The sequence below is a fragment of the Mizuhopecten yessoensis genome, unplaced genomic scaffold (genome assembly GCF_002113885.1).
Source record: "Mizuhopecten yessoensis strain PY_sf001 unplaced genomic scaffold, ASM211388v2 scaffold9847, whole genome shotgun sequence".
Taxonomy (NCBI): domain Eukaryota; kingdom Metazoa; phylum Mollusca; class Bivalvia; order Pectinida; family Pectinidae; genus Mizuhopecten; species Mizuhopecten yessoensis.
Window position 1 is genome coordinate 3,041,706 of NW_018408252.1, and position 27,750 is coordinate 3,069,455.

At 35.2% G+C, this 27,750-nt stretch overlaps 2 protein-coding genes and 1 non-coding gene across 4 annotated transcripts; 2 read left to right on the forward strand and 1 right to left on the reverse strand.

Annotated features, from left to right (window-relative positions):
• Window positions 1–1,849: 1,849 nt before the first annotated feature.
• LOC110458917 lies at window positions 1,850–16,150 on the reverse strand. Of its 2 annotated transcripts, XM_021510892.1 has the most exons (9): window positions 16,047–16,150; window positions 13,436–14,324; window positions 12,683–12,888; window positions 11,332–11,402; window positions 10,239–10,262; window positions 7,971–8,106; window positions 7,437–7,533; window positions 6,393–6,497; window positions 1,850–2,519 (listed from the first exon to the last, which is right to left on the reverse strand). In XM_021510892.1, the coding sequence occupies exons 2-9, from the start codon at window positions 14,303–14,305 to the stop codon at window positions 2,220–2,222; spliced, it is 1,809 nt and encodes a 602-aa protein (XP_021366567.1). In that variant the 5' UTR covers window positions 14,306–14,324; window positions 16,047–16,150; the 3' UTR covers window positions 1,850–2,219. The 2 variants fall into 2 exon arrangements, with proteins under 2 accessions (XP_021366567.1, XP_021366568.1); XM_021510893.1 differs by lacking the exon at window positions 10,239–10,262.
• Window positions 16,151–16,415: 265 nt separating this feature from the next.
• Window positions 16,416–18,722, forward strand: LOC110458899 (xyloside xylosyltransferase 1-like). The gene is made up of 2 exons (XM_021510866.1): window positions 16,416–16,890; window positions 17,878–18,722. The coding sequence occupies exons 1-2, from the start codon at window positions 16,489–16,491 to the stop codon at window positions 18,568–18,570; spliced, it is 1,095 nt and encodes a 364-aa protein (XP_021366541.1). The 5' UTR covers window positions 16,416–16,488; the 3' UTR covers window positions 18,571–18,722.
• Window positions 18,723–20,006: 1,284 nt separating this feature from the next.
• Trnas-aga lies at window positions 20,007–20,079 on the forward strand. The gene has a single exon. It is a non-coding gene; the product is annotated as a tRNA-Ser (tRNA).
• The last annotated feature ends 7,671 nt before the right edge of the window (window positions 20,080–27,750 follow it).

A 27,750-nucleotide genomic window follows, 5' to 3' on the forward strand; every position in this document is an offset into this window, starting at 1 on the left:
GGAAGTCCATGAAGTGGTCTCATCTTACAGGTGGTCACTTAAGACAGGTTCAGTTAACATGGGAAAAATGACTTGAGATGAATGAGGAATTTTTAAAGTGGTCTCTTAAAAAAGTGGTTTATCAAACAGGTTTGACTATCTTCAGAATTATTTGATTTGAAAAAAAATGTAAATCTTAAGGACACAAGTTTTGACACACAGTGACACTTCATAAGGGACTTTTATTCTAATAATATTTTCACTGAAAATATCCATTCGTACATAACCTAAACAGGACTCAAATTTTAAGAACACTGCTACAATATCTTTTGTTAAATGGACAACCAGTATATGGAGTCTGAACATTTTAATTTCTGTAAAAAAATCCAAATTAACCATTTCTATAGAAAGCAGCCAGCTGAACTATGGAATACTATATTATAGGATCTTGCATCTTAAAAGATAATTCGACAAAAATAATAAAATTACATATTTTATTACCATATGTACTAGCTAAATGGAAAATTTAACTACTTTGCCAAAGAATACCAACCTACAATATCAAAAATGTTATTGTTTTTTTGTACACAGTATGGAATGCATCTCCAAATTAAAATGATTCTGGCGAAAACACTGATAATATACACTTATATATATTTATTATTTTTTATTTTTTACATATTCTTCCCATAAATTTTATAGGTTTTTCGCACTCTAGAATATGATAAACATGCAAGGTGTTAGTTGAACAAATTGATATTGTTTCATTGGATGATATTCTGGAGGTATGTTGGGTTTTTTTAACCAATTTTTACTGCACAAATAATGCTTTCTACACAATGGACTAAATGCTTCATAAGAGTTCCATAGTATCAATATCAATATAGATATCTGAAAACCTTTTTATATTTTTTTATACAAAATCTGCCAGATATTAATTCCTTTGTACAAATATACAGTTTTAATTGACATAAATTAATAAAAAGAAGAATGTACACATTTTAGCAATATATAGATTACATAATTATAAGTATACTTTGTATCACAGACACCAGACATGGTAATTCAGCCACATTGAAGTAAAGTTATATACTGTACTGCACACCATACAATCTATTTATAATTAAGATATGCTGCTGTGTTATAGTTTACCAACTTCACCGACGATTTCTATGTGCGTCATAACTACGAAGGCAAGAAACAGGAAGATGTGTTGCGAAGAAGATTTCACTTATATCAAAATAACGTAAAAATACCAGTACCGTGTAAACAAGGGATACCGATTTGATACCTAAGCCTCATCCTGTACAGTATGTGCTAAAAATAATATGCCAACTATTTAGCTTCATGCATATGAACTAACTGACTGCATAAATCCATATGTTGGTGTGGGTTTACTAGAGGTATTGATGAAAATTAAAAACTTCTCTTTCAAAATGAAAAAATATATATGGTGAAACGCAATCTTTGTTTTAGTGAAAGGCCTGCAGTAAACTAACAGGGTACTATCTTTAACTTTTTATTAATTATATATTATGTTTGGAAAAATTTCCAGATTTGCAAGCAAAATTAAATATCTTTGGATTTAAAATATCACATGAATGAATGTTCTTTCAGCCTTTAGATTGAGTCTGATAATTGAAAAAAGAAAATCCAATTAATTAAACTTAAATATTTACATTTGCATGGCATTGTCACTATATAGCCTCTTTGAGAGCTGTGTCGTTGATGGGACTTTAATTACCATGCCGCACGAGACATAATTACCATGCCGCACGAGACACAATTCTTAGCGTATTAATTACAACACTGACCGGAACTACAATATCCAATGTAAATAAACACAGCTAGCGCGCATTATGTTGTTTGCTTGCAAAGCTGTGTCATTCAAATAGATCATAACTACCATACAAAAGCAGTTCAATGCTTAAGTAAATCAATTAAAGTATTGTGACACAAAAATGATTATGATTATATACTGGTAATCATTTTAGAAATAGGTTGTTATGTGACGTTAGTGAGTGTTATATTGTATTGTTACGAGATAATCCTGTCTACTTGGATATTGATGTGAACTGTAAAAAATCTGCTTCAGAATATGAGAATGAGCAAAAATTTGATAGGAAAAAAATAGAAAATTATCAAAAGTAGTGCAAAATCAGCACAAGATTCTACTTATTGCCCCCAAAACCAATGACAATTAAAGCACCCAAGTCTAAAATGATAGCATAATCCTAGGATTAGTAAGCCACATTTCCTATCTGACGAGTACTGTGTCCATCTCTCTGTTTCTTGATCTTTTCCATCTCGAACATAAGTGAATAAGTGGAGTTCAGAAGGTCTTCTGTGGCCTGTTTGAGGGCCACTGATTCCTCTCCCGTTCCTCCAGTGCTGGTTTGGAGACGTGAGGGCAAGGTCATGTCCTGGTATGACTTGTAAAGGTCTGTGTGGTCAGAGTGAGGCTGGCGGATCCTGTCCGTGGCAGAAGATGTCCAGGGATAAGGAAAACTGGCTGCAACCTTCTCAGCATCCGCCAACGTCTGGAATATATATAGGGCACATAGAGGTAAGCTTCCAAAAGTTGAATTACAACAGTAAAGCCTAATTCTAGGAAATACAAAAACGTTTGTCAATTCACTGTCAAAATGAATGTTTCACCCTTTCACCCCTTAGTAACTTGAGTAGACTCTACTCTACATACATCTGGACGAGTCCATTATGGTCTACAGTGGTGAATGGGTTAATACCAGGTAGTGTACAACTTGATTTACAACATCTTTCAAATGTGAAATGTGATATCGTAGCACTGGGTAAATAAAACTGTTATTGTCATTAATGGCAAAAAGTTCACCGATTTTAAAATCTTACAGCAAGACACATTTTCTCTTTATAAACGGTTGGAGGTCTGGCACTTTGACTGTGCAGTGACAGAAATTTATGTAATCAGAGAAAGTTCACCTAAATGTATAGATATATGTGAACAAAGATTTGGAAATCTCAATTGTATTTCCCAGAGCCCCAGTATCACAAAACCTCTCAACTAAAAGAACCAACTTAGACTATATACTGTATACCGGGGAAATTTTCGCTGCCATTTAATTTTCGCATTTTTGCGCCCTCCGTAATGAGCGTGAATTTATCATTAATGTAAAGCTTAGTCAACAACATCATTTACATAGTTAATGAATGTGAAAGGCAAAATCAACACTAGGTGAACTAGGATTTTTCAGGCAAAGGGCGAAAATTTGACAGGGCAAAAAATATCCCGATACACAGTATATACATTGTTCAGATCATTGAGCCCATTTCAATCATACTGAATAACAGAGTTAACACTAGAAAGATCTCAACACATAACAGTAATACAAGGCCTTACGAAGATAATAACAAAATATCATATAACTGTCATACACTTTTATACCTTAAGACATGGATATTATCAGAATTAACTTTCATTTATTTTAACTTGAATAACAGATACATGTACAGATTTGACTATGAAGTGTTAAATTAATAAAATTATAGTATAAATGAATATAATAATTAGTAATCACTCTGTCTGTCTGTCTGTCCGTCCACAAATTTTGATCCTGGCTAATAACTTTGTTATTTATTGACCGATGTACTTGAAACTTGGTCAAGATGTTCAGTTCACAAAAATACACATTGAGGTAAAAATTCAAGGTCTAAGGTCAAGGTCATTAGGTTCAAAGGTCAAGGTCAAATTTTACATCTTTTCACTGATAAACATTTTGTAATGACATGATGAAGCAAAGTTGATCAGAATTAAACAAGGAGTCAACTGACCAAAGGTCAAGGTCATTGGATCAAATGTCAAGGTTACATTTTGTATCTTTTCACTGGTGAACATTTCGCTATGACACTTTGAAGCAATGTTGCTCAGAATTAAAGGAGTCAATTGACCAAAGGTCAAGGTCAATAGGTCAAAGGCGAAGGTTAAATTTTGTACCTTTTCCCTGATGAATAATTTGGTTATGACATTATGAAGCAATGTTTTTCAGAACTCAACACAGAGTCAACTGACCTTAGGTCCAGGTTACGGGGTCCAAAGGGTCAAGGTCAAGTTTTGAATTTTTCACTGAAGAACATTTTGTTATGATATTAAGAAGCAAAGTTGGTCGGAATTAAAGAATTAGTCAACTGACCAAAGATCAGGGTCACTGGGTAATTGGTCAAGGTCATTTGGGTCCAAAGGTCAAAGACAAAGTGGATCTCTGACTTTGACCCTGGCTCTTGATGGAGGAGGTATATAAGGTGAAATAAAACAAATCAAAGCTAACAAATGAGTATTGCACCAGTATTTACATTTCTGTTAGCCCAGCAAATATGGAGGTGGAAGGAAACAAGACTCACATCATAGTACATGTAAAATGTATATTTTGCTTCCTTGCGATTCTTTTTGAAGTCCAAATGTCAAACGTCAAGCTCAGCTATATGGGCAGATTACATCTTGATGTTTATGGGGGATATATTGCCACAAGACGGGGCCCTTACTGACCTGTCAGTGTTCTAGTTAAATTATAATTATACAAATTTAATAATAATTTTATATATTTATCCTAAACCATACAAAGCGTATTTTTATATGTTACAGAGTTATAGCTGTATGATGAAATGTACTGTTTTATGGCCCATCTTTTAAAAAGTCAGGTCATTTTGTGTTGTTCCCTTAGTTTTACGAGATAGGCAAAAAGGCAAATCAATTCGGAAAGCAATGGTGATAGACAGCTGGCGTAATTGATAAATCACTTCACTAGATTTTTGAAATAGTTAATTAAGTCATTAGTCAATTACTTTAAAAGAATTAAGCTGGGTTAACCCTTAATATACTCAAAGAAATCCCAAAATATTTATAAAAGCGACGAGATATTTTCCTACTTTTATATTATGCACCAAAAGTTAAGCCTAATTTTCGATGCATAGAGACTTAAAACATGTTTTCTCCAAATTCTGTTTTATAAATTCGTGTTTTTTTTAGAAAATTATTTCCCATTGCATATATCTAACAAGCGAAACACACAAATCAATATACATGTATTCTTAAAAAGCAAGAAAAAATGAGACAATGATACGATGTCAACTCAAAGAAGCTTGTGTTAATTTTAACAACACCACATGAAGTTCCTGAAGAGAATTACACTGTCACCACAATAAAATACATGTACCAGGTAAGTAAAAGCAATCCATCTTTCACCAAAATAAATAAGTTTTCATTGTTGTATAAAAATAATAAACCTGTCTTCTTGTCCAATGGTCTATTCTATCAGTTGATCTCGATGAACAAGTTCTGTTCAACTACAAACCAGACACAATCACTGTATCTCTGATAGATTACAGCAACAAATCAAGCATCCTTGATATCGAGGGATTACGCTCACTTTCGCTCTCTACACCCCTGGAATATGTCATAACAAAATTGAAGGCTCGGTGTGCGCCACCTTGTTGATGAGACAAGAAGACTAGTTTGATCCTTTGATGTACATCAAAAGAATCTTGCGGCCATGTAATGGTAAAAATTGACAGGCTTTGAAGTCGGGGGTCTCTCCTTTGTAATCTTCAAAGGACAAGTATCAGCCTAGCGATTGGTCAGTTTTTTTTTACCTGAGACCAATCAAACAGCTATCTTCGTGCCTTCAATTTTGCTATGACATATTCCAGGGGTGTAGAGAGTGAAAGTGAGCGTAACCCCTCAATATCGATGATGCAAATCAAGTAATGCAATAAATACTAACAATAAAATAGTGCTTTCTCATCATATCGAAAAACACTATATCACTATACACTTGCATATTGCATATTTTACATAATATTGCAATACATTAACGAAATACCTCTGTATCAAAATATTTTGAATACAGCAAAATTGCAATTAAAACGAAAAAAAGTGAGGACTATTATTCCTGGACACAACCTGCAGTGATAATGATTACAGGTTAAGACCTGGATGAGCAGACTAACAGAAGTTTTGGTCCAGCAGTGTCTCCCAAAAGCACCGGACCGTCTGACAAATCTGGTAAAAAAACTATTTGGTCCGACATGAACGTCACTATTATCTGCCCAGATGTCAGGTAGTCAGTTGTGTTGAGTTTTTAGTTTAAAAATTCATTCTTGTTAAAACTTATTTGATTCAATAATCAACTCTGATAAACTATGATGCCATAGTGTGAAGTTGTGTACTCTATCTTTTTATATTAATGAAAAGATTGATCAGACAAAAGCCCTAATTGGTCCTGTGAACATCTAGTAACTGATCACCGAATGTCCTGTGACGGAGTTTTTCACAAACACTGGTCAAGGACTGGACATGACAAGAAGTCAGTGAATTGGTATTCTTGAATTCATAGCAGAAAGTTATATTGAATTAAGCCGCCTCTCCCATGATTTTTACCCACCGTCTGAATCGCAGATCTTGTACCATAGGTTGCATCTCGAAGACCCACATTGGAGGCGGCCGGGACCATGGAGGGCACAGCGTTCTCATAACCCTTCACACAATGCTACAATACAGAATAATCAGCAATAAGATGATGGCTCGGATTACCATCCTTCACAGGCTTCAGGTTTTATAACATGGCATTGTCAACTTCACACAGTTAATATTAATTAGATGTAATGATAAATTTACTCTTTGTGCTAATGCTGAAGTTAAACTGCAGCAAAAATCAATAGCTTTTAATGCCAAATTGTTAACACACATACACAGGTAGAGCTATAATATTTAATGTCTCGGTAGGTGAAAACTTCAGTATTCATTATTATAATAGATTTCTGAACAAATAGAGGATAATACAAAAAGATGTGCCAAGAAAATCAAACCCATTATACAGACTATAAAGTACTGTACTTACCGTAGATAAAGAGAAGGAATCAGTGTTTTCAATGCTCTTTCTGCGGTGTGGTTTAACCCCACGAGGAGACAATACGGTACTTACCGTAGATAAAGAGAAGGAATCAGAGACGTCAATGCTCTTTCTGCGGTGTGGTTTAACCCCACGAGGAGACAATACGGTTCTTACCGTAGATATAGAGAAGGAATCAGTGTCGTCAATGCTCTTTCTGCGTTGTGGTTTAACCCCACGAGGAGATAATACGGTACTTCCCGTAGATAAAGAGAAGGAATCAGTGTCGTCAATACTTTTTCTGCGGTGTGGTTTAACCTCACAAGGAGACAATACGGTACTTACCTTAGATAAAGAGAAGGAATCAGTGTCGTCAATGCTCTTTCTGCGGTGTGGTTTAACCCCACGAGGAGATAATACGGTACTTACCGTAGATAAAGAGAAGGAATCAGTGTCGTCAATACTCTTTCTGCGGTGTGGTTTAACCTCACAAGGAGACAATACGGTACTTACCTTAGATAAAGAGAAGGAATCAGTGTCGTCAATACTCTTTCTGCGGTGTGGTTTAACCCCACATTGAGATAATACGGTACTTACCGTAGATAAAGAGAAGGAATCAGTGTCGTCAATGCTCTTTCTGCGGTGTGGTTTAACACGATGAGGAGACAGCAGGGTAGACCTCGGTATGCTCACCCTGAAAATGAATTGAATAATTATGATTTATGCCTTGTCCATCTGTCTATAATTAAAGGACACTGAGGATAATTATGAGAAGGGCACTACCAGTACATAAATAATATATACTTATTCACACATATATACATACACATACATTGTAAATCACAAAGCTAGGTTGAAATCCATGCGACCGCAAAACTATTTTAAAAACTATCAAAAGCACAATATGACTGATTCTGTTCCCAGTTTCACGGCTCTTCATAAGAATGATTGCTTTTTTCCTGAAAGAAAAAACGTGAAACTTCAAAAGGCCTTGGTAATCAGTCTTCTAGTGATTTAAAACAAAAATGGTGTATAATCTATATGATTAAGAATATTTCGCTTCAAGTAATTACATTCAAAAATAAAATTTCAGTTACCTCATATGCCATACTAATGCACAGTTAAATTTACCTGACAAATCTCGGCTCCTCAAATGTAGGAGGTTTTGTTTTCTTGTGTTCCTTGTCATCGTTGGTCGAGTAGTCGAACACTTGCTGTTTTAGGGGCTCTGTGAACAGCCTATCATTGACTGTGTATGGTTTCACCTCTGAAATACAAAACACCAGCATGATCAGGTTTTGTAAAATCGTATTAGCACCTAATTTGGTTTCTTATTTTTTTAACAATTCAATCTAAATTTGCCCAACCCCCAAATTTACCTCCCTTGTGATCTAATAAAAGGAATTTGCCTAATAGAGAAATTGTCCCCGGATATTACTAGCACTGCATGCCAACTTTTATATGTTTTAACCCATGTTGAATGTATTCTCATGCTGAAGGTGGAATTCAGCAAAAAAATAAAAAAACAGCTAAAGTATATAATGTTTTATGGTAATTTTTAAGCTTTCTAAAGGTGAAAATTATCTCCCTTCAACATGGGTTCCTCACTAAGAAATGAACACATATCTTTTATGAAATCGATAGTACACAGTTGAATTATGCATTGACAACGACTTATATATGTTCATCTGGGTTATGAATTTATTTTCTGCCAAATAAAATGTAGTAAAAGGGAGATAACTGAGACAAAAAGCCAAACTGTATACTTCAAAATTTTGTGATAAAAATGTAAATGTTTCAATATTCTATTGTACCTTGTATTGATAAGAAATTAAGAAGATTTCATTTTAACACTTTTCACATTTATGTTAAGTAGTACACTATATGATATTAAACATATTAAATTGTTGCAGATATTAAAATGATTGAGTTATTTGGTAGCTGATTTAAGTTTAAAATGCATGAGTAAGTTAGATTATTTGTATCAATGTTTGATTACCAATTGGACCTGAAACAAAACAAGAGTGATGGGAAATTGTTGTATTTTTTTTTTAAACAAAATCTAAAGCCATGAGCCTAATTATTTCTTGACATAAGACCTATAGTTTCATAATACCTGTTATCTAGATTTTATAAGGTAAAGTATTAAATTCACCATGTGCTACATTCTTTCTAAACAGTATGCTGCCTTAGTAGGAAAAGAGCAGTGCTTTGATATTTTCAGGGATGAACACCGCCAAAACTATGCAGAAAAATAGTCTGACACGTATCCCCACTACAATTAACCCTTTCACCCCTATGTAACTTTAGTAGACTCTACCATGCATTGATCTAGATGAGTCCATTATGGTCTACAGTGGTGAAAGGGTTAAATGTCAAGAAATTTTGGGTGTGGAAGAAAATTTATGGAGTTTTTGTAAATTTTGAAATGCAACAACATTAACTTTGTAATCATCTTTTAACTCATTCACCCCTGAAGTCACATTTGAACCTTACCAGATCAATAAATGGGCAAGTCCAGTTTAAAATTGTAGGGGTGAACAAGTTAAACAATTAACTGAAATAATAACAAGTAATTACAACTGTAATAATGGAATTCAACGGATAAACTGTGAGGAAACATCTTGACCCCCTTCAGCAGAGTGGCCTAGAATTTCCATCAGGCATCAAATATCAACATGTCAGTATAAAGTTACAATAGTAATGAACTGAAGTTAACGAGGCATGCCAATCACAGTATTCCGTCTTTTCGTATTGCAGAGTTATCTGCTCTTGTGAGCAAGTATTGATTGTTACGTCATTTGTTTGTGAGAGTAACGTCATAAATTTTTGAGAAAACGACGTAATTTTCTCGCACAAACTAATGACGCAACAATCAATGCCTGCTCACAAGAGCAGATAACTCTGCAATACGAAAAGACGGAATTACTGTCAGTAAATAATTGGTTCCCAAACAAGATCTAGAGCTGGTTGATTATAATGTTCATCTGACTTGAGTTAATTTTCAAATGGTAAAAGCCATTTACGATAAGTGTATACTGTCAGAGTGCATTTTTATTATGTATTTGAAAATTAACTAACAAGAGATAAATAAACAGGCATCAAAAGTTTGGGAAAACTTTTCTCCCATAACATCATTAATGCTAATTCCGGAAAATCTGATGGTTTTCTTGGAAGCAAAATTATGGTTTGTTCCTGGACTTTCAGTAAAATTTGCTGTGAATCAAGATATTACAATGGAATATGCCAGCATAAACCATTGTTATATTTTTGTGATTTCATAAATAGATCACAGATCATATTAGCCAATAGAATCAGGTTAAAGTTATTACCCAAATGTGGGTGTAACATGCATGAATTAACTATCTAGTATGGGAGAATATGGCCTTTTCCACTCACTAGGGACAGTTTTGCGCCTTTCTCCTAGAAAACAAACACAAAGTAGCAGTCTTTATCTGGCAAGATAATCTATGTGATACCATGTTGATCAGCAGCCACCAAACAAAAGCATAGACACTTTTTTTCAAGCTTGGTGTTTGCAAAACAAACAGCACAGGAAGTATATAAATGGATAACAATGCGTAAGCCTTATAAACACACTGAATCAGAACTATTTATCAAACTTATTGAAATTGTATTGGATGGATACCAATTGGATCATAATTTATGTAAAGTTCACATATAACCCCCCTTGAGTTCTCAATCATGATGAATGGATATTTGACCAGAGAAATTAAAAATATGTGATTGTTAGCATAAATTTATGCTAACATAAACAAACTTCTGAATAGTACACCATGGTACTTTTAATGTTATAAAGCAATTTTTTTATTTTTTTTTATCTTTACAGTAGTAACCAATGAAGTTTGAAAATAAGAGGTCTGCTAGCAAAAACAGGAATCGGCCAAGTATTCAAATCTTCACACATTGTTGTATCAAAATGGACAAGGCTTTATCACAGGTGTTTTCGGGAAACGAACCCTTTGATGAAATTGGGATAAAAACATCGACATAATATAGCCATATTGGTAAATTTGGATAATCATTCTAATCACAACTCTAGATCAGAACTCTGTTTAACTTTTACCTAAGCCTGTCTTTATGACAACATGATCATTATGTCCGTCCTTTGTACGCTGCACCTTAAGAAATCAGTCAATTGGTAGGAATTTATTTAATGATATATGCATTTATTTGTTTAGACTTCCAAATTGGGAATTTGAAAGGGGTAAATTGTGAAAAATTGCACACTTTTTCAATTGGGAATGGGTCCTTTAAACAGATCTAAACAGTTCCCTGATAAACCCCTGGGAGAGTACTAATTTCTAAAAGGCTAGATAGCATCTACCCCACTACCTTATCCTAGGCTCAGTAGTTAGTAACCAGAATAAGGAAATAAAGCCCCATCAATCAATTACAATCAATCAATCAATCAATCAATCAATCAATCAATCAATCAAACCCTGCTATGTATACCTATACTTGTACTTACTTGTTACCTCCAAGGCCTCAGCCACGGGGGACGCCTCACGGTCTCTGTTGGCTAGGAGTTCATCCACACCACTGGAACACAAACAGTTTACTGTTTTCAAGACATAAACAAAATTTTATGCAAAATATACTGGAAAGTGGAAAATAGGTAAACAATTAAACTTCAGTTCTCGTTATGACTAAAAGCATAATAATTTTGTTTAAAAGTCAATATATTTTTTTCAAAACTTTATTCACAACATATTTTTTTGGGATGAATCATTTTTTTGCAAGAAATGTGAAGATGTTTCGTAACGGATATGTGCATAAATTTCATGGTTGAATTCATTATACATGTAGGTTTTATTAATTTACAATGAATGCTACTCATGAATTCACAAGCAAAAAAAAGTGCGCAAATAACACAAGTTTTTACGGTACATGGTACAGTCATTTTATGAACTGTTTACTAAATAAGTATTTACATTCTGTCTGCTTGGAGCCATTGACGAAAATGACATTTATTTTTGCATAACACAGGTGACCTCATCACTGCATATTGATATACTAAAATGACGAAGCACATATGACATACTTGGTTCACATCCACCGTGGAACAGCCCTCTATGTAGTTTTATTATACTAATATGAATTAATATTAAACATGATTGACTGAGTTTAATATCTAATAAGGGGTGTTAAGAAAATGATAATAATATACCACTTGTATAAATTCTACAAATTAAATTTGAAAAAGTAACTATATTTTGTTTGTTTTGTTGTCATGCTGTTGCTAGGACCACCAACAGAAGTTTTACATTTTCCGGCAAATAAAAGCTGTTCTCTCAACTACGTTGCCCCCATGCATAAATAGAAAACTATACCTGTATTTGTTTTATTTATGTTTGCATCGGAACATTTAAAGCGCCTAAAAAGTAAGGAATGAATTGTTTTTTTTCAACATTTATGAGGTCATAACAATATGGCTTTCTGGATATATTTACCATAAATCGCGTTATGTCCAGAAAGCCAATGTTGTTATGACCTCATGAATATTGAAAAAAAACCTTTCATTCCTTAAGTGACTGTTTTCAAAATTACTATTAATTCTTTCATGACAGTAAACCTAGTTGGATTGAATCAGCAAGAATCCTCCTAACCAAGGATAACTATTCCTGAGTTAAGAATTTTCATGCTTACTCAACAACAATTTGAAAATCATTTCTAGTATTATATAAACATATATACCTACACAAAACAATCGTATGTGTATTTTGTAATTTTACAAATCCTGTCATAATATACGACCTTAGATGATGCAAGTGAACAACCGTTGAAAAATAACGAATGGCCGCTCCGCTTCGTATACTCACTCCATGTAGAAGTTGTTGATGCATTCATCTCTGTTGATTCGTCGAAATTCTCTCAGTTCTTCAAAGTAGGACTCGGAATGGTCCATAGCTCCACGATCGTTGTCTAGCAACGCAGCAATCCAGTCGTAACCAAGGAGGTGGCGATCCATATCGGGGACACTCATACTTCCGTCCCGCGACGACAGAAAGCTCACCTTACTGAGGGACTAAGCACCACAAACAAGGTAGTATTACACAATTATATATATCATGTATAATTTAACTTAATTATTAAGAAAGAAAAAAATACTACCTCATTTGTTAATTATTTATAAATGATTCTTTAAAAGCAGGAATCTACATGTACAACTTTATGTTTAGGGTTAATACTGTAGCCAGCACGCAAAATTTTAAGAATTTCGGCAAGCCTCAGGTTTTCCTTGAAAATCCTCTGGTGGAATTTCCCTATCCTGCAACCCTAGGCATTAAAAAAGTCTGATGATAATTATAACTCTGGCTAAAACTGAGGTGATCATTTCCTGTCTTTAGAATATGCCATAAGATGTACAGAGTACAATGTACATACATTTGCAGTTGCACAGCTCCAATATTATTTTAGAATTACCTAAATTTGTGATTACAAAAATGAGTTAATATATATATAACACTTGGAACATTAACTCACAGATCTAAGTTAAGTCTGACAGATGAACATTATACATGTATGTATATCACCTACAAGTAATTTGATATTCGTTTTTAACTCTTGTATACCTTTTTCAGATCCTTTGGTCCAGATGAGAAAAGAATTGATTTTGGTTTGCTCATGGTGTCACGGATGAAGTTTGCTGTCTTCCTGTCGTTTCCTGCCGACTGTAACATTGTGTTGTGGTCAGCAGCGTTGTTGTTCTCTTCTGTAGCTTTGTCCTCTACTTTGTCTATATCAATGTCTTCTGGACGGCTACCAAACTTAGATCTCAGATAATTTATATCACTTTCGTCAAATTTAGAGTAACTGAAGTTCAACCTTGATTTGTCATCTTCCCTACATAACTCGCTTTCATTTAATTGAGAATCTACTTTCACATTTTTGTCTATTATTTTCCTGCGTTCTTTTGCATCTGTATCTCTTTCTGTGTTCCTTGACCTAACGACATCTGACCTCAAATTTGACAACTGACCACAGAGCCGGTCTTCATCATCAATCACTTTTGGTGTGGTAACACTATTTTCACCCTCTTCATGGATGTCTTTGTCCCCAACATCTAGTTTCTGGTTGTGTGTATTGAAATTATTTGAGCCTGTAAGCACACCTTGGGAGACTTTTTGTGGTTTATCCCCATCCGATTTCTTCCTGCTATTTTGCCTGGCTTTTGCTAACTGCTGCCGAGCGCGAGGTTGACCGCTATTTGGTCTCTTTACTGCTGTAGTGGATACATCTAACTCTGCTTCATTAGAAGAACACTTGTGTGCACTAGACTTCTGTGGAATAATGCTTTTGACTATTTTTTCTGAATTGTTTTCCTTGGAGATTGTATCTTCATTTGACTGGCAGTGGACAATGTTCTGAAGTTTGCCTTGTCTTGCCTTCAAGCGCTGCAGCAGCACTTTGCTCTGGGCTCGCAATTGTTCATCTATATCCATCTCTTTGACTGATAAACACCTGAATAAAAAAATTAAAAGTATCAAATATATATAAATTAACATACAGTAGTTTCAAGCTATGAATTTCATCCTAAATAAGCTTTTAAGCCAACCAATTCTTTTCCCAGCAAAATTTGCGGGATTGAGACACTTGGATAACATTTACTAGTACAATATGCAAGTTTGTTCAGATAAAAAATGCTGTTCCCTGAAATCAACAACTAGATAATATAGAACTCTACATAATAATGTCCATAGCAAGACAATCAGATTTATGATGGTGGCTGGATGAACTACTCAACTAGATTTAAGGTGACTGTTTATCCATACCTACAGATCAGATATATATATAGTCAATGAATAATGTACTTGAAGGTAATGCATGCACAATTCACAGATCGAGAATGTCACACTTAAGCTTCCGTATAACTATTACATGTACATCTTAAAAGTTTAAAAAATAAAATGTGATTCATATTTTCAGATGAACTTCACATTTTTACTGTTTTCATGTGGACTCTTTAAAGTTTCTGAGCCATTTATGGTTTTTACAAATTTTGCACACACAATTTTATTTTAGACGAAATTCTCATAGTAAATAAAAATATTGGAAGATTGGTAATGTAAATTGATTATCACGATAGCGATTCTTATTTTTTAAAGTTAATATATAATAACTTCCAAGATCTATCGTCATATCCTTTGGCAGTTATTTTTTATGAAACGTACAATATATTTCTTTTATGATAACTTACCATTCTTCCTTTATTATTACACATATATCTTCTTAATGTCATGTTTTCAAACAGACAATATACATGGTATTTATATATATGTAAATATTGTAAAAGATGTGGATTAATTAGGTTGCTTTACAAGCGTCGGCTTTAGGAAATTTCCCTTTAGCTCAGTGGTTCGATCCCCGGTGGAAGCAAGTTATATTCTCTTTCCTGTTACAAATCACCAATGGTGTCTGTGGCCCTCCCTGTGGTGACCGGGAGTTACAACCTGGGTTGTGGTGTTCAAGGAAGAACACATTTAAAAAGGGTGGAGTAGTGTGGCAGATTTTAATTATAAATAAAAATACATACAATGTAGGATTATGGTCGCCTTCTAGCTTCGAGGTAGAGGGAATTTAGTGGTAGAGAATCGGGCAGGAGAGCCAAGGGTCACGGGTTTGAGCCCAGTGATAGCACTATCTTTATCACTTTTCCTCGTCCTATTACAATATTGTATATAAACTTTTCTTGGTCAAGGTGACAGATACAGGTGCTGGACACTCTACTATGATGGGTTAGGTCTAGATCTATTACTATAATAGTTATATAGAAGGCCTATATATGCACATCATATTAGTGTGTCCATCACCTGTGGTCGAGTTCTGTTCTATCACAGAGGGTATAAAAGAAGTCGATCTCATAATTTTTGTATGCAAATGTTTATAGTATGGTGGGTAAATTCCAAGACTTATCAACTAATTTAAATTGGTATATATACAGTGGTTTGTTATAGCAATTGCATTTTCGTAGTCTGTTGTAACAACGTATACCTTAATTAAGATTTGACATCAATCAGCAGCACTCAGCTCAGTAGACAGTTTTACCAACAAAACATGTAGGCACAAGTTCTCTCACAAGGTTTGAGCAAGTAAGCGTTCCTAGTAACGTAAAAAGCCGTAGAAGGAGAGATCAAACTGCGATCAAAAATAAGAAAATACAAACAAAACAACTCAAAAGTGTACCTGCAATGTTGATATTTTCACCTGAAGACTCCAGTTATTACACTTTCCGTCATGTATCAATGGACAACCATGAACATGTTCTCCATTTTGGCCGCCGAGATTGAAAACTGGTCACATGATGTTGTTCTAAAAAATGATTGGTTCAAATTAGCGGCGCGTTCGATTACATATTCAAGTTGTGTTCTCAGTTATATTATTTACAACTTTAAAATTGCAAGTATCAAATATAATATGGCCGATATAAACACAATATATTTTGACATGCATAATTATAAAACAAACATTAGTTAGAACAATGTCTATTTTCAACAACCGGAACCAATGTTGAGAAATATATCGATGTGAAAATGAAAGTAGATCATTGTCACTGGCATGTTTGATAAGGAAAAAAACGCACTTTGAGTTGAGATGAGCCATGTTAACTTAATTTACATCTAGATAAATGGACATGATTTACATTAAGAAATCTCAGATACTGGTCTTAATGATCGGATGCATCCTCGTTTATATTCTTTTTAAGTTCTGGCCGTGGTCATCACAAACTTTTACTGCAACGAATAAGATATACTACAAATCCGATGCTAAGGAAAAGCTGAGGGCAACTACAGAGCAAACAGTGGAAAAAGATGTGAAGAAAAAACTTTACAACATTGATGTCATTATAACCTTTAGTAAGGCCAAAGATAACAGAGCACTCCAACAAAAATTTGAAGTGACTGTGGATTCTATGTTTAAATGGGCCACAGTACCTATTTCTCTGTATATCATTGGAGATGATGAGAGCAAGGACCTGGCTGACCGCATCATTGAAGGAGCTGCAGGCAAATACAACTCTAAATATACGGTAATAGTTTAATATAGAATTAACTGTTGTAAGTTTCTGGTAACTTTGCATTGTTGTTTTGGGCAACTTAATTTTTGCAATTGATTCATCCATCCACTCACAAGAAATTGCCAACGACAACATGTACAATGCAAAGTACATTAAAGGAACACATTTTCATATGCAGCTTGGGGCTACAGTGGCCATGTGGTTAAAATGTCTGACCCTCTATCGATCATTGGCGACCAGGTATATATGTAGCTCAATTGGTAGAGCGACTCCGTCTAGAGTACGGAGAGTTCCGGGTTCGAAACCCCAGTCTGGCTCACAGTTGCATTTCTTTTTCTCCTATTACAAAATTGGCAAGCTTGTCAACCCATGTTTTGAGTTTTAAAAAGTGTTGTCTTCGGGGACAAATACCTAGAAAAGGAGTTATTGGTGGAACTTGACTGGGTCAATCACTGGCTCCATTGGTTAGAGAGTCTGTCTCGATTCCAGAGGTCCTGGATTAAAATCCTGTTCAGAATGACTGCACTTTTAGATTCTTTGGGTATACAATGAGAACATACAAGTTTGACACTCAGGTCCCTGTGTAGCACAAAACTAGAGGGTCAGAGAGCTTATGATAAAATAGCTTGTTCATTTCTGCTGTAATGCATTCTTTGTAGATAAAAGATGCATGTAATAAGAAAACCTGACATTTTTTAATGAAAATAAATGTATTTGTCCCATCAATGTTTTTTGTTAATTTTATACAAGATCCTCTGAGCAAATAGAGTGGATTAGACTCCCAGCATCAGGAGCAACTTGTGTAGTACCTCCACACAGGGTCTGAAAATGATTAGCTGGCAGATGTTATTTTTTATTTGGAGGCAGTTTTTAGTAAGAGTATATTTGTCCACTTTAACTTTATACTGCTCATACTGTACATGCTCTAATATGGAATAATATAGACAAAATATAAAACATTGTACAAAATTAATATTTCATATTTTTTTTTATATACAGATGGTATCATTAGATGTCGAGAACCTTGCAAAGGAGTTACATGAGATTGTGAAGGAGATGCAGCCTTATTTCAGCTACAAACCTGGAGCTTACTATAGCGATGCTCTATTCTTCCTTTCCATGGCACTCCATCAAGTCCTCCCGGATTCTATCACTAATGTCATCATGCTTGATGCAGATCTCAAATTCAATGCTGACATAGCAAAACTATATGAAGAATTTTACAAATTTTCAGATGACAATGTGATGGGTATTGCCCGAGAGAACCAACCAGTATATCGCCACACTTTTTCACTGTATAGAACAAGACACCATGGCACTCGTGTGGGAGATCCGCCCCCGAACGGTCTTACAGGCTTCAATAGTGGTGTGTTGCTTTTAGACCTGGAGAGGATGAGATCTTCAGAGCGTTACAACTCCCTACTGACTGCTGCCTCAGTGAAATCACTAACCACTGAATTTTCATTCAAAGGTCACCTTGGCGACCAAGACTTTTTCTCTTTAGTTTCCATGGCACATGAGAACCTGTTCCATATTCTACCATGTACATGGAACAGACAGCTCTGTGAGTGGTGGAGGGACAAAGGTTACCAGGATGTGTTTGACCTTTATTTCAAATGTGAAGGTCACATCAATATCTATCATGGAAATTGTAATACAGCTTTACCTGTGTTAGATTGGGAAAAGGTATAGTGGTTCTTGACAAAATCCTATATGAGTGTAAATACAATAATCCCCGGGGTCACATGCCAGATTTAGGACCACATTGGATATAGGAGGCTCGGTAGTCTAGTGGTAGGATGCCAGGCTCGTGACTGAAGGGTTGCGGGGGTTCGAGTCACGGCAAGGCGATGTGTTGTATCTTTGAGCAAGATATTTTACTCTGCTTGTTCCAGTCTACTCAGCTGTAAATAAGTACTTGGTTGGGCAGTGCTAGAATTGTTGATATTGGCTGGTTGCAAAGGCCCTATAACCACGGATAATAATTTGTGAACCGCTTTGAGACAACCTACAAACTAGGTTGTGATAAAGCGGTATATAAGAATCTTGAATTATCATTATTATTATATATTTATATATAGAGGGACTCAAATGAGGTCTCATTACACATGTTTTTAATGAAACAAGCTTCAGCAATGGTCATAAAACGAAAGTAGGATCAAGTGAGTTTGAGATTTTTTTTATATATTTTTTATCATTGTTTATGTCTAACCATGTCTCATATACCATTTTGTTATAAATTTCTTATGTCATTGTTGTTTTTTGACAAAAAAATCTTTATTAATATTAAGATTTGCTGTAGTATTTATTAATTATACCACTACCCTGGTATTATAAGTATAGCCACTGGTACTGATAGGTTTGCACTCTGTCAGTCATTCATTGTGTCACTTTGTTTGGGTATAGCTTATATACATGTACTTGTACTCTGTCATATTCAGTTGTCAAATTATATATGTGAGTTCTCTTGCGATAGTAGAGTGTCGAGTACTACAATTGGTTCCCAATTAATGCCTCTCTATAGATAGATTTATTGCCCCTTTTTACTGTTTGTCACTTTGTCTGGTGTATAACTCATACAATTAAATTATTTGTCACATACAGTTGCCCGATTTTGTATTCTCATACCAATAGGGATGACAGAAGTTTACAAATAGATATATGGTCTTTTACCTGTTTATACTGAGTTATGTCCCCTTATTTTCTATTTTAACCTTAGGTGAGGTATTGGATTTCTTGAAATATTTTGCCTTTTTTTATATAACATTAGCACTTTATACATTTCTTTGTATATCACTGACTGTAGTACATGCAGAATATATGGGAGTAAATTCCTGAAATTACCCCTTTCACCACTGTAGACCATAATGGACTTATCCAGATCAATGTATGGCAATGTTTATTAAAGTTACATAGGGGTGAAACAGGGGTGAAAGGGTTAATTGTGTACTGTGCTTGTTAAGATTGATAAAAAATTATACAATTACACAACTTAACATAAATAATACCATAGAAAATTTCAGTAACCATAGAGACCTATATTGCAATATACGAAGCTACTCCAAGGTGCTTTACAGTATGCTAGTTATATATATGTGAAGGGGAACTGGACTGGGTCGATTGTCGGCGACTAGATAACTCAATTGGTAGAGTGTCCGTCTAGAGTTCGGAGGGTCCCAGGTTCGAACCCTGGTCTGGCCGTGCATTTTTCTGCTACTGTTACAGTGGTGCCTATGACTAACACTTGTTTCAAGCATTTGGTGTAAGCTTGGCAAGGGGATACCCGAACCTGGGTTGTAAATAGTTGTGTCTTTGGGGTGAAGAATTAGAAAAAGGAGAGATGAATAATGTAGCGGAACTTGACAGGGTTGATCGTCGGCGACCAGATAGCTCAATTGGTAGAGTGTCCGTCTAGAGTTTGGAGCGTCCCGGAATCGAACCCTGGTCTTGCTGTGCATTTTCCGCTCCTGTTACATATGTATAGTGTTAAAAATCAGTCCAACCTAAATGTACTTTTCAGCCTACATGTATATGGTGGTTGTATCATCAATCCAGTTGTGTCTTGTCATGAATGAAATGTCAACTTTTTTATACATGTATTATTCATATTATTCATGGAGGTGTGGTAGTCTAGTGGTAGGACGCCGGGCTCGTGACCGAAGGGTTGCAGGTTCGAGGCACGGCACTGTATTGTATCCTTGAGCAAGATACTTTACTCCGCTTCTACCGGTCTACTCAGCTGTAAATGAGTACGTGGTTGGGTAGTGCTAGAATTGTTAAACGCTAGCTGTGAGCGACAAAATGGCAGCACCGGCTGTATGCTCCCCAGGGAGTTGAGAACAATATTGGCTGGTTGCAAACGCCCTATAACCACGAATAATAACTTGTAAATCGCTTTGAGATGACCTACGAACTAGGTTGTGATAAAGGGATATATAAGAATCTCAAATTATTATCATTAGCATTATTATTCAAACTTACCTACATGTATATTTGGTGATTGTACATGTGTCATGAACTTTTTATGTACAAGTCGATTCTTTTCATCACTCTCATATAATCCTTGTATGTATAGTACTCCAGTACCTAGGCTAGAAACATGATTAGAGAAACAGTCGGAAGGAAGAAATTATTTTATCTTGGAGTTGGTATGGGTCATACACAATTATGCCACCCCTGCTTACTATTACTATTATGTTGTATCCCATGTGACAAGCCATTCACTGTTGAACATTTTATGATCAGCTGTATTGATCTGAAACTGGTTCATGATGTAGCAGATATGAACATTCCCATTCAATCCTTTAATACATTTATGAAATAAAACATTAGAATAACATATAGATTTTTGTAGATACATTTTTAGCCTTTTCTCGACTGTTGTGGTTTGAATTTTCTTTGCTAGTATTTTCTTTTTGGATTTTCATGGTATTTTTTTGTTTTGGTGTTGTCTCTCTGAGTCTGATATCATTATCAGAGTTTTCATTATTTCGTATTCATACAAAATATGGATTAGAGCAAGATATATATTGTTTTTCTTGTGATAATTTCAATATACTATGATATCTATTGTAAATTATTGTGAAACAAACTGAAGTATTGCAGTACTTTTTGTGCCCCTTCACAAAGTGGTGGAGGCATACTCTATACCAGGGAATTTTTGCCCAGACAATTTGTTCGACCTTGGCTGGTAAAATCTATATTTTCCTAGGTTTAAATTTGCCTTTCACATTTAGATTTAATTACTATGTATATTATGTTGTTAACTAATGTTCGCTGTTATGATCAGTTCACCCTTATTACAGAGGGCGCAAAAAGCAAAATTGAACTGCGCCGAAAATTTCTCGGTAGTCAGTAAACTTTGTTAATTAAGACACAAAGAGGCGGAGGAGTCCAACATCTTATACATGTATGTGCTGGTTAATAGATGTCTAGGTGGAGGAATAATTGTTAATCAAGATATTAAGTTTTTCTCCATTTCTTTGCTCAGACATTGTGTTTTAGTTTCGTTTCCGACGAAGCAGAAGTGGAGCATATGTGTGTTTTACAAACATTTCTAATGTTCTACTAAAATCAGCTAACATTCCACATCTATAAACTTAAATTACATGCTGACATCTTCACTACTGATTTTCGTAGGTTTTTCAGGCGAGTCCTGAACATCAGTTTAAAAATATTGGTATTAATAATTATATATTTTATGTATTAGTTAAACCTTACAGAAACATTGATGTTATACATGTTATGATGTACAGTGTTCGAATTTAATGGTAGACCCATAGACAATCACCATGAAAAACACTGTAGGTCTATAGGTATCATTTACTTCATAGAACAAACGTCATGATTCAATGATAACAGCGAGGGAAGAAAGGTTCTGTAAAATGACTTTTCTTCCTTTATTGTTGCACATATTTTCTGAATGTCATGTTATCAAATTATTAAATATTAAAATTCTTCTTTTAAAATTTAAACATATTTTATTGAACAAAAGATACAAAGGAATTGGGCATCAAGTTATTTCAACTTAATATAGTCCTCTCCCCATTACATATTGTAAAAATAATGTACATATATGTGTAGTCAAGAAAAGAGTTAATGGAAACAGATTTTATTTGTAGTGCTGGCGGGCAATGCAATGGGGTTTGGGGAATGGGAGAATGACTGGGGGAGGGGGGATTCCTTTGGTCAAGGTATTGTATATATGAAAATTTCAGTAGGTCCATAAGAAGTCAGAAGTATATAAATAAAACTGTCTATGGTATGTAAAATCTAAATCTAAGAATGTAGTTGATCAAACATAATTGCATGCACACATCACACTGATGGTGATCATACATAGCCTGTGTCTTGCCATTTTATGCATACTTAACTTGATGGAGATATACATAGTTTGTATGTGAGTAAGACTGTACTACGCTAACACTTGTAGAACTTTAATTGGTGCTATCTTGATTTTAACAAAGTAAAGTATACATTAATACAAACCATTGGACAAATGTTGAATTTCGTAAACTTTGACCTGTTCTTTTGGCTTTAGTTCTGATTAATCAAAACTTGATAGAGTTTTTGTGTATAACATGGAAGTATACCTTGTTAGTCAATAAGACATCTCTCAGAGTACAGTTCAAGATCACTTATCAAATGAAAATGTGTTGAAGGGTTTTAGATTACCATAAAGTATGTCACTGATTTGAATCAGCTATTTTTTCTAATGTACTATATATAAATGCCATTCTAGCCATATCATGTACCATCCTCGATTTCCAGGTGTTACGCTCACTTTCACTCTCTACACCCCTGGAATATATCATGGCAAAATTGAAGGCACAAAGATAGCTGTTTCATTGGTGTCAGGTAAAAAAGAACTGACCAATCGCTAGGCTGATACCCGTCCTTTGAAGATTACAAAGTAGAGACGCCCGACTTCAAAGCCTGTCAATTTTTACCGTCACGTGACCGCGAGATTCTTTTGATGTACATCAAAAGATCGAAGTAGTATTCTTGTCTCATCAACAAGGTGGCGCACATCGAGCCTTCAATTTTGCCATGACATATTCCAGGGGTGTAGAGAGCGAACGTGAGCGTAACCCCTGGAAATTGAGGATGATCATGTACATGCATATATATAATGAGTACAGTACAGATAAAATTATTTTGATATTGCTCTGATATAAATGTATATAACATTCCTAATCTGTCTTATAAAAGAGATATCTTTAAATGTACATGACTAATAAGTGGAGACGATTTTCTGAGTTACCTCCCTTGTGATGTATTATTAAACAATGTATGCATATATGTAGCACACCATTTCTCATGTTTTTTTAGACTACAGTGAGGTTTTGATTGGAGAACCACTTTTAAAATAAAGAATGGAATTTTACAGAAATTGTTTTGTTTTATTTATACTGCTTTTTTTAGGTCTGCTGAGCTTTAGCTCAAGTGACCTATTGCTATCCGTTTTCGTCCGTCGTCGTCCGTCGTCCGTCGTCCGTCGTCCGTCGTCCGTTAACATTTTACATTTCAAACTTAAAGTCAAGTTCTGCTGGGCCGATTGAACTGAAAGTTGGTAGGAATGATCGCCTCATGGTCCTGACAAAGTGTTGTTATTTTTCGGGTCGATCAGAAATCCAATATGGCCGCCACGGCCACCATTTTGAAAACCTATTTCAAACTTAAAGTCAAGTTCTGCTGGACCGATTGAACTGAAAGTTGGTAGGAATGATCGCCTCATGGTCCTGACAAAGTGTTGTTATTTTTTGGGTCGATCAGAAATCCAATATGGCCACCACGGCCGCCATTTTGAAAACCTATTTCAAACTTAAAGTCAAGTTCTGCTGGACCGATTGAACTTAAAGTTTGTAGGAATGATCGACTCATGGTCCTGACAAAGTGTTGTTATTTTTCAGGTCAATCATAAATCCAATATGGCCGCCACGGCCACCATTTTGAAAAACTATTTCAAACTTAAAGTCAAGTTCTGCTAGGCCGATTGAACTGAAACTTTGTAGGAATGATTGACTCATGGTCCTGACAAAGTGTTGTTATTTTTCGGGTCGATCAGAAATCCAATATGGCCACCACGGCTGCCATTTTGGAAAACTATTTCAAACTTAAAGTAAAGATCTACTTGGCCGATTGAACTGAAACTTTGTAGGAATGATCGAATCATGGTCCTGACAAAGTGTTGTTATTTTTCGGGTCAATCAGAAATACAATTTGGCTGCCATGGCCGCTATTTTGCTACTAAGTTCTAATAGGCCGATCTCACTTAAAATTGGTCTAGGAATGATCAGCTCATGGTCCTGACAAAGTTAAGTTAACATTATACTATTTTTTACTCAAATTGGTACATATTTCAACAACAAAAATAAATACTGTAGACTCAGGTGACCGTTTAGGCCCATGGGCCTCTTGTTGTATTTTTGTTTTATCAATTTACAATATATATTGCATTCATAAAAATGTAGAACATTTCATACAGATGAAGCACTAGTCCATTGACCTGACAGGTAAGCAATGACACAGGGCAAATAGGGGTATAGGTAATTCTTTAAAAAGAATATATTTACACAATTTAGGGGAAATTAGTCCTGGAGCATTGACTTTCCCTTTTTAGGTCACCTGATCTTTAGTTCAAGCACGGAATTAGATTATCTAAGTCCGTGGCTCAAGTGACCTATAGCTATCCGTCTTCGTCCGTCGTCTGTCGTGCGTTGTCCGTTAACATTTTACATTTTCAACTTAAGCTGAAATACTGTCAAAGGAATTTCATTGATACTTTATGGAAATGTTACTGACATCTCCTTGACCAAGTGTTGTAATTTTTCGGGTCGATCATAAATCCAATATGGCCACCAAGGCCACCATTTTGAAAAACTATTTCAAACTTAAAGTCAAGTTCTACTGGGCCGATTTAACTGAAACTTGGTAGGAATGATCAACTCATTGTCCTGAAAAACTTAACTTAAATTTTGGTAGGGATGATTGACATCATTATCTCCACTTCATATTTCAACAACAAAAAATAATACTGTAGGACTCAGGTGACCGTTAGGGCCCATAGGCCTCTTGTTTAGAAGTGCAGGGACATGGCACACCATTTGTTGAGAGATGAAAAAAAAAAATTAATAGCAAAGTAACTGGTTGTATAATATGGAAACATGAAACTACTTGTCCCAAACACATTTGACAGAAGGCATGACCAGGGTGTCCACTTACTTTTAATGAAAAAAAGGATATGAATATGGAGGTTTTTATATAGGAAATTTATGGAAATTATGCAAAACATACAGGTAACTTATAGGTTTTTATCCATGTTTGATACTACTAATTGGGTTTAAAATGCTACATATATGCATTATTATCATAGAAAAAAATATCATGTAATGTATTTGTATCACAAATTAAAAATAATATGTATACGCATGTCCATTCTTGTTGCCATAGAACGTTAAGTGAACTGCATCTTTCACAACCCTTAAAGCATTTATAGTCTCTTCTCCAAGCTCCATTGATATTACCAGACAGATCTAGACTTCCTACAACATCTGCACTACAATGGGGTAAGAATATTGTAGTTTTGACAACGTTTTCTTAACATGAGTACTTTGATCCTCCAACTTCAGATTTCATTGAAAGGATTTCTCTCCAAATAGTGAACAATTCTTTGAGTATTCTTTACTACATAGTCCACTTCGAAACATTCCATTCATTTGTAACTACAGCTTTGAAATCCGTCTTAAGCTGCCTAGTAACCTTTTGGCTTTCACCGATTTAACAAGACTTCATTCTTGCTGGATTGCTTGGCGATGGATTCAAACACCATTGCCTAGAAAGGAGTTTATTTTGAAGAGGGAGACTTTCATTACGTCTTCTGTAGTTTTTTGAAGAATGCTACCATTGACAAGAGTTTCTTTGCTCTCAGGTCTGGCTTCAACCTGGAGAGTCGTTTATTTCCTGACCTTATAACTCATGACATGCCCATCATTTGAACGTTGGTTATTCACAGTACAGTCAATTAATGATATGTATTTTCTCTAGCCTTTCCTGAGACGCACGCTAGTTTAATAAACCTATTATGCATTTTGACCAACATTTTCCGATTTTGAAATGAGAGCATGGTCATGGGTACTTCTGCCTTGAACACTGACAAAACGTTTTTGAATAGGGGAAGCACGTTTTTAGGAAAATGCATCTGGTTTATTTTTCTCTTGATTGCCTACAGGAGTTTGATGGACCCTCTAGGAATTTGCACTCTTTAGTGCTGTCTTTTCGTTCCCCACCATCTGTTTAACAAATGCCAGGATTTCATTTCAATGTTCGAAAAGCCTTAACAGAGGTTCCAGTGATAGCCAATCTGACCTCTTTGTTTTATGAAAAAGTTACAATTCAACATCAAAATCATTGTTTGTCATCCTCAAAACTTCATGAGTTACACTGACTTTCGCTCTCTGCACCCTTGGCATACATGTATGTCATAGCAAAAATGAAGGATCGTGGCTACCTATTTGATTAGTCCCATATAAAAACAACTTACCAATCGCTAGGCTGATACCTGTCATTTGAAGATTACAGAGGAGCGATAACCGAATTCAAAGCTAGTGAATTTGACCGTTATGCGACCGTGAGATTCTTTTGATGTAAACCAAAGGATCAAACTAGTCTTCTTGTCTCACCCACAAGGTAATGCACACTGAGCCTTCAATTTTGCTATGACATGTGCCAGGAGTGCAGAGGGATTAATTGAGCGTAACCCATGGACTATTGAGGATGAATGTATTCAGGCACAATTGTTTTTTTCCACCACCGGCACCAATAATCTTTCATCCGAACTTTTAATAACATACAAATATACCTACCACAATCACACTCATATTTATATAACTGCCTTGATGAATGATATCAATTAGGTAATCGGCTGTTATTTCATACAGTTAAGTATGGTTAGTTTGGACCATACATATTGTCGTTTGTTGTCACTATATATATCAATTGGATATTGGCAACGTTTGCTGCATTTTTCAGATTGTTGACTGAGCAATAAAATGCCACAAGGAACGCCAAAATTTCCAAACAGTTGGCGTTCAGACATTGGTTGTCATAGTCAGAACTCTTCGAAAATTATGAAGAAGCTTAAGAAGGAAGGAGGGCTTCCATGCTTGCTGTCGCTTCTATGACTCTGATATCAGGTGTTCGCTTCCTCTGTGAAACTGTAGGTTTGTCAGGGGAAAGTTCACAGGAATCTTGATGATCCCGCATTAGACAACTCGGACCAAAACTAGTATTCAACAATGATCCTTATAACAGTGACAGTAATAATCCTTCTTCTTCTCCATCCCCTTCAGAATCCCTTCTTAAAATCAGCAT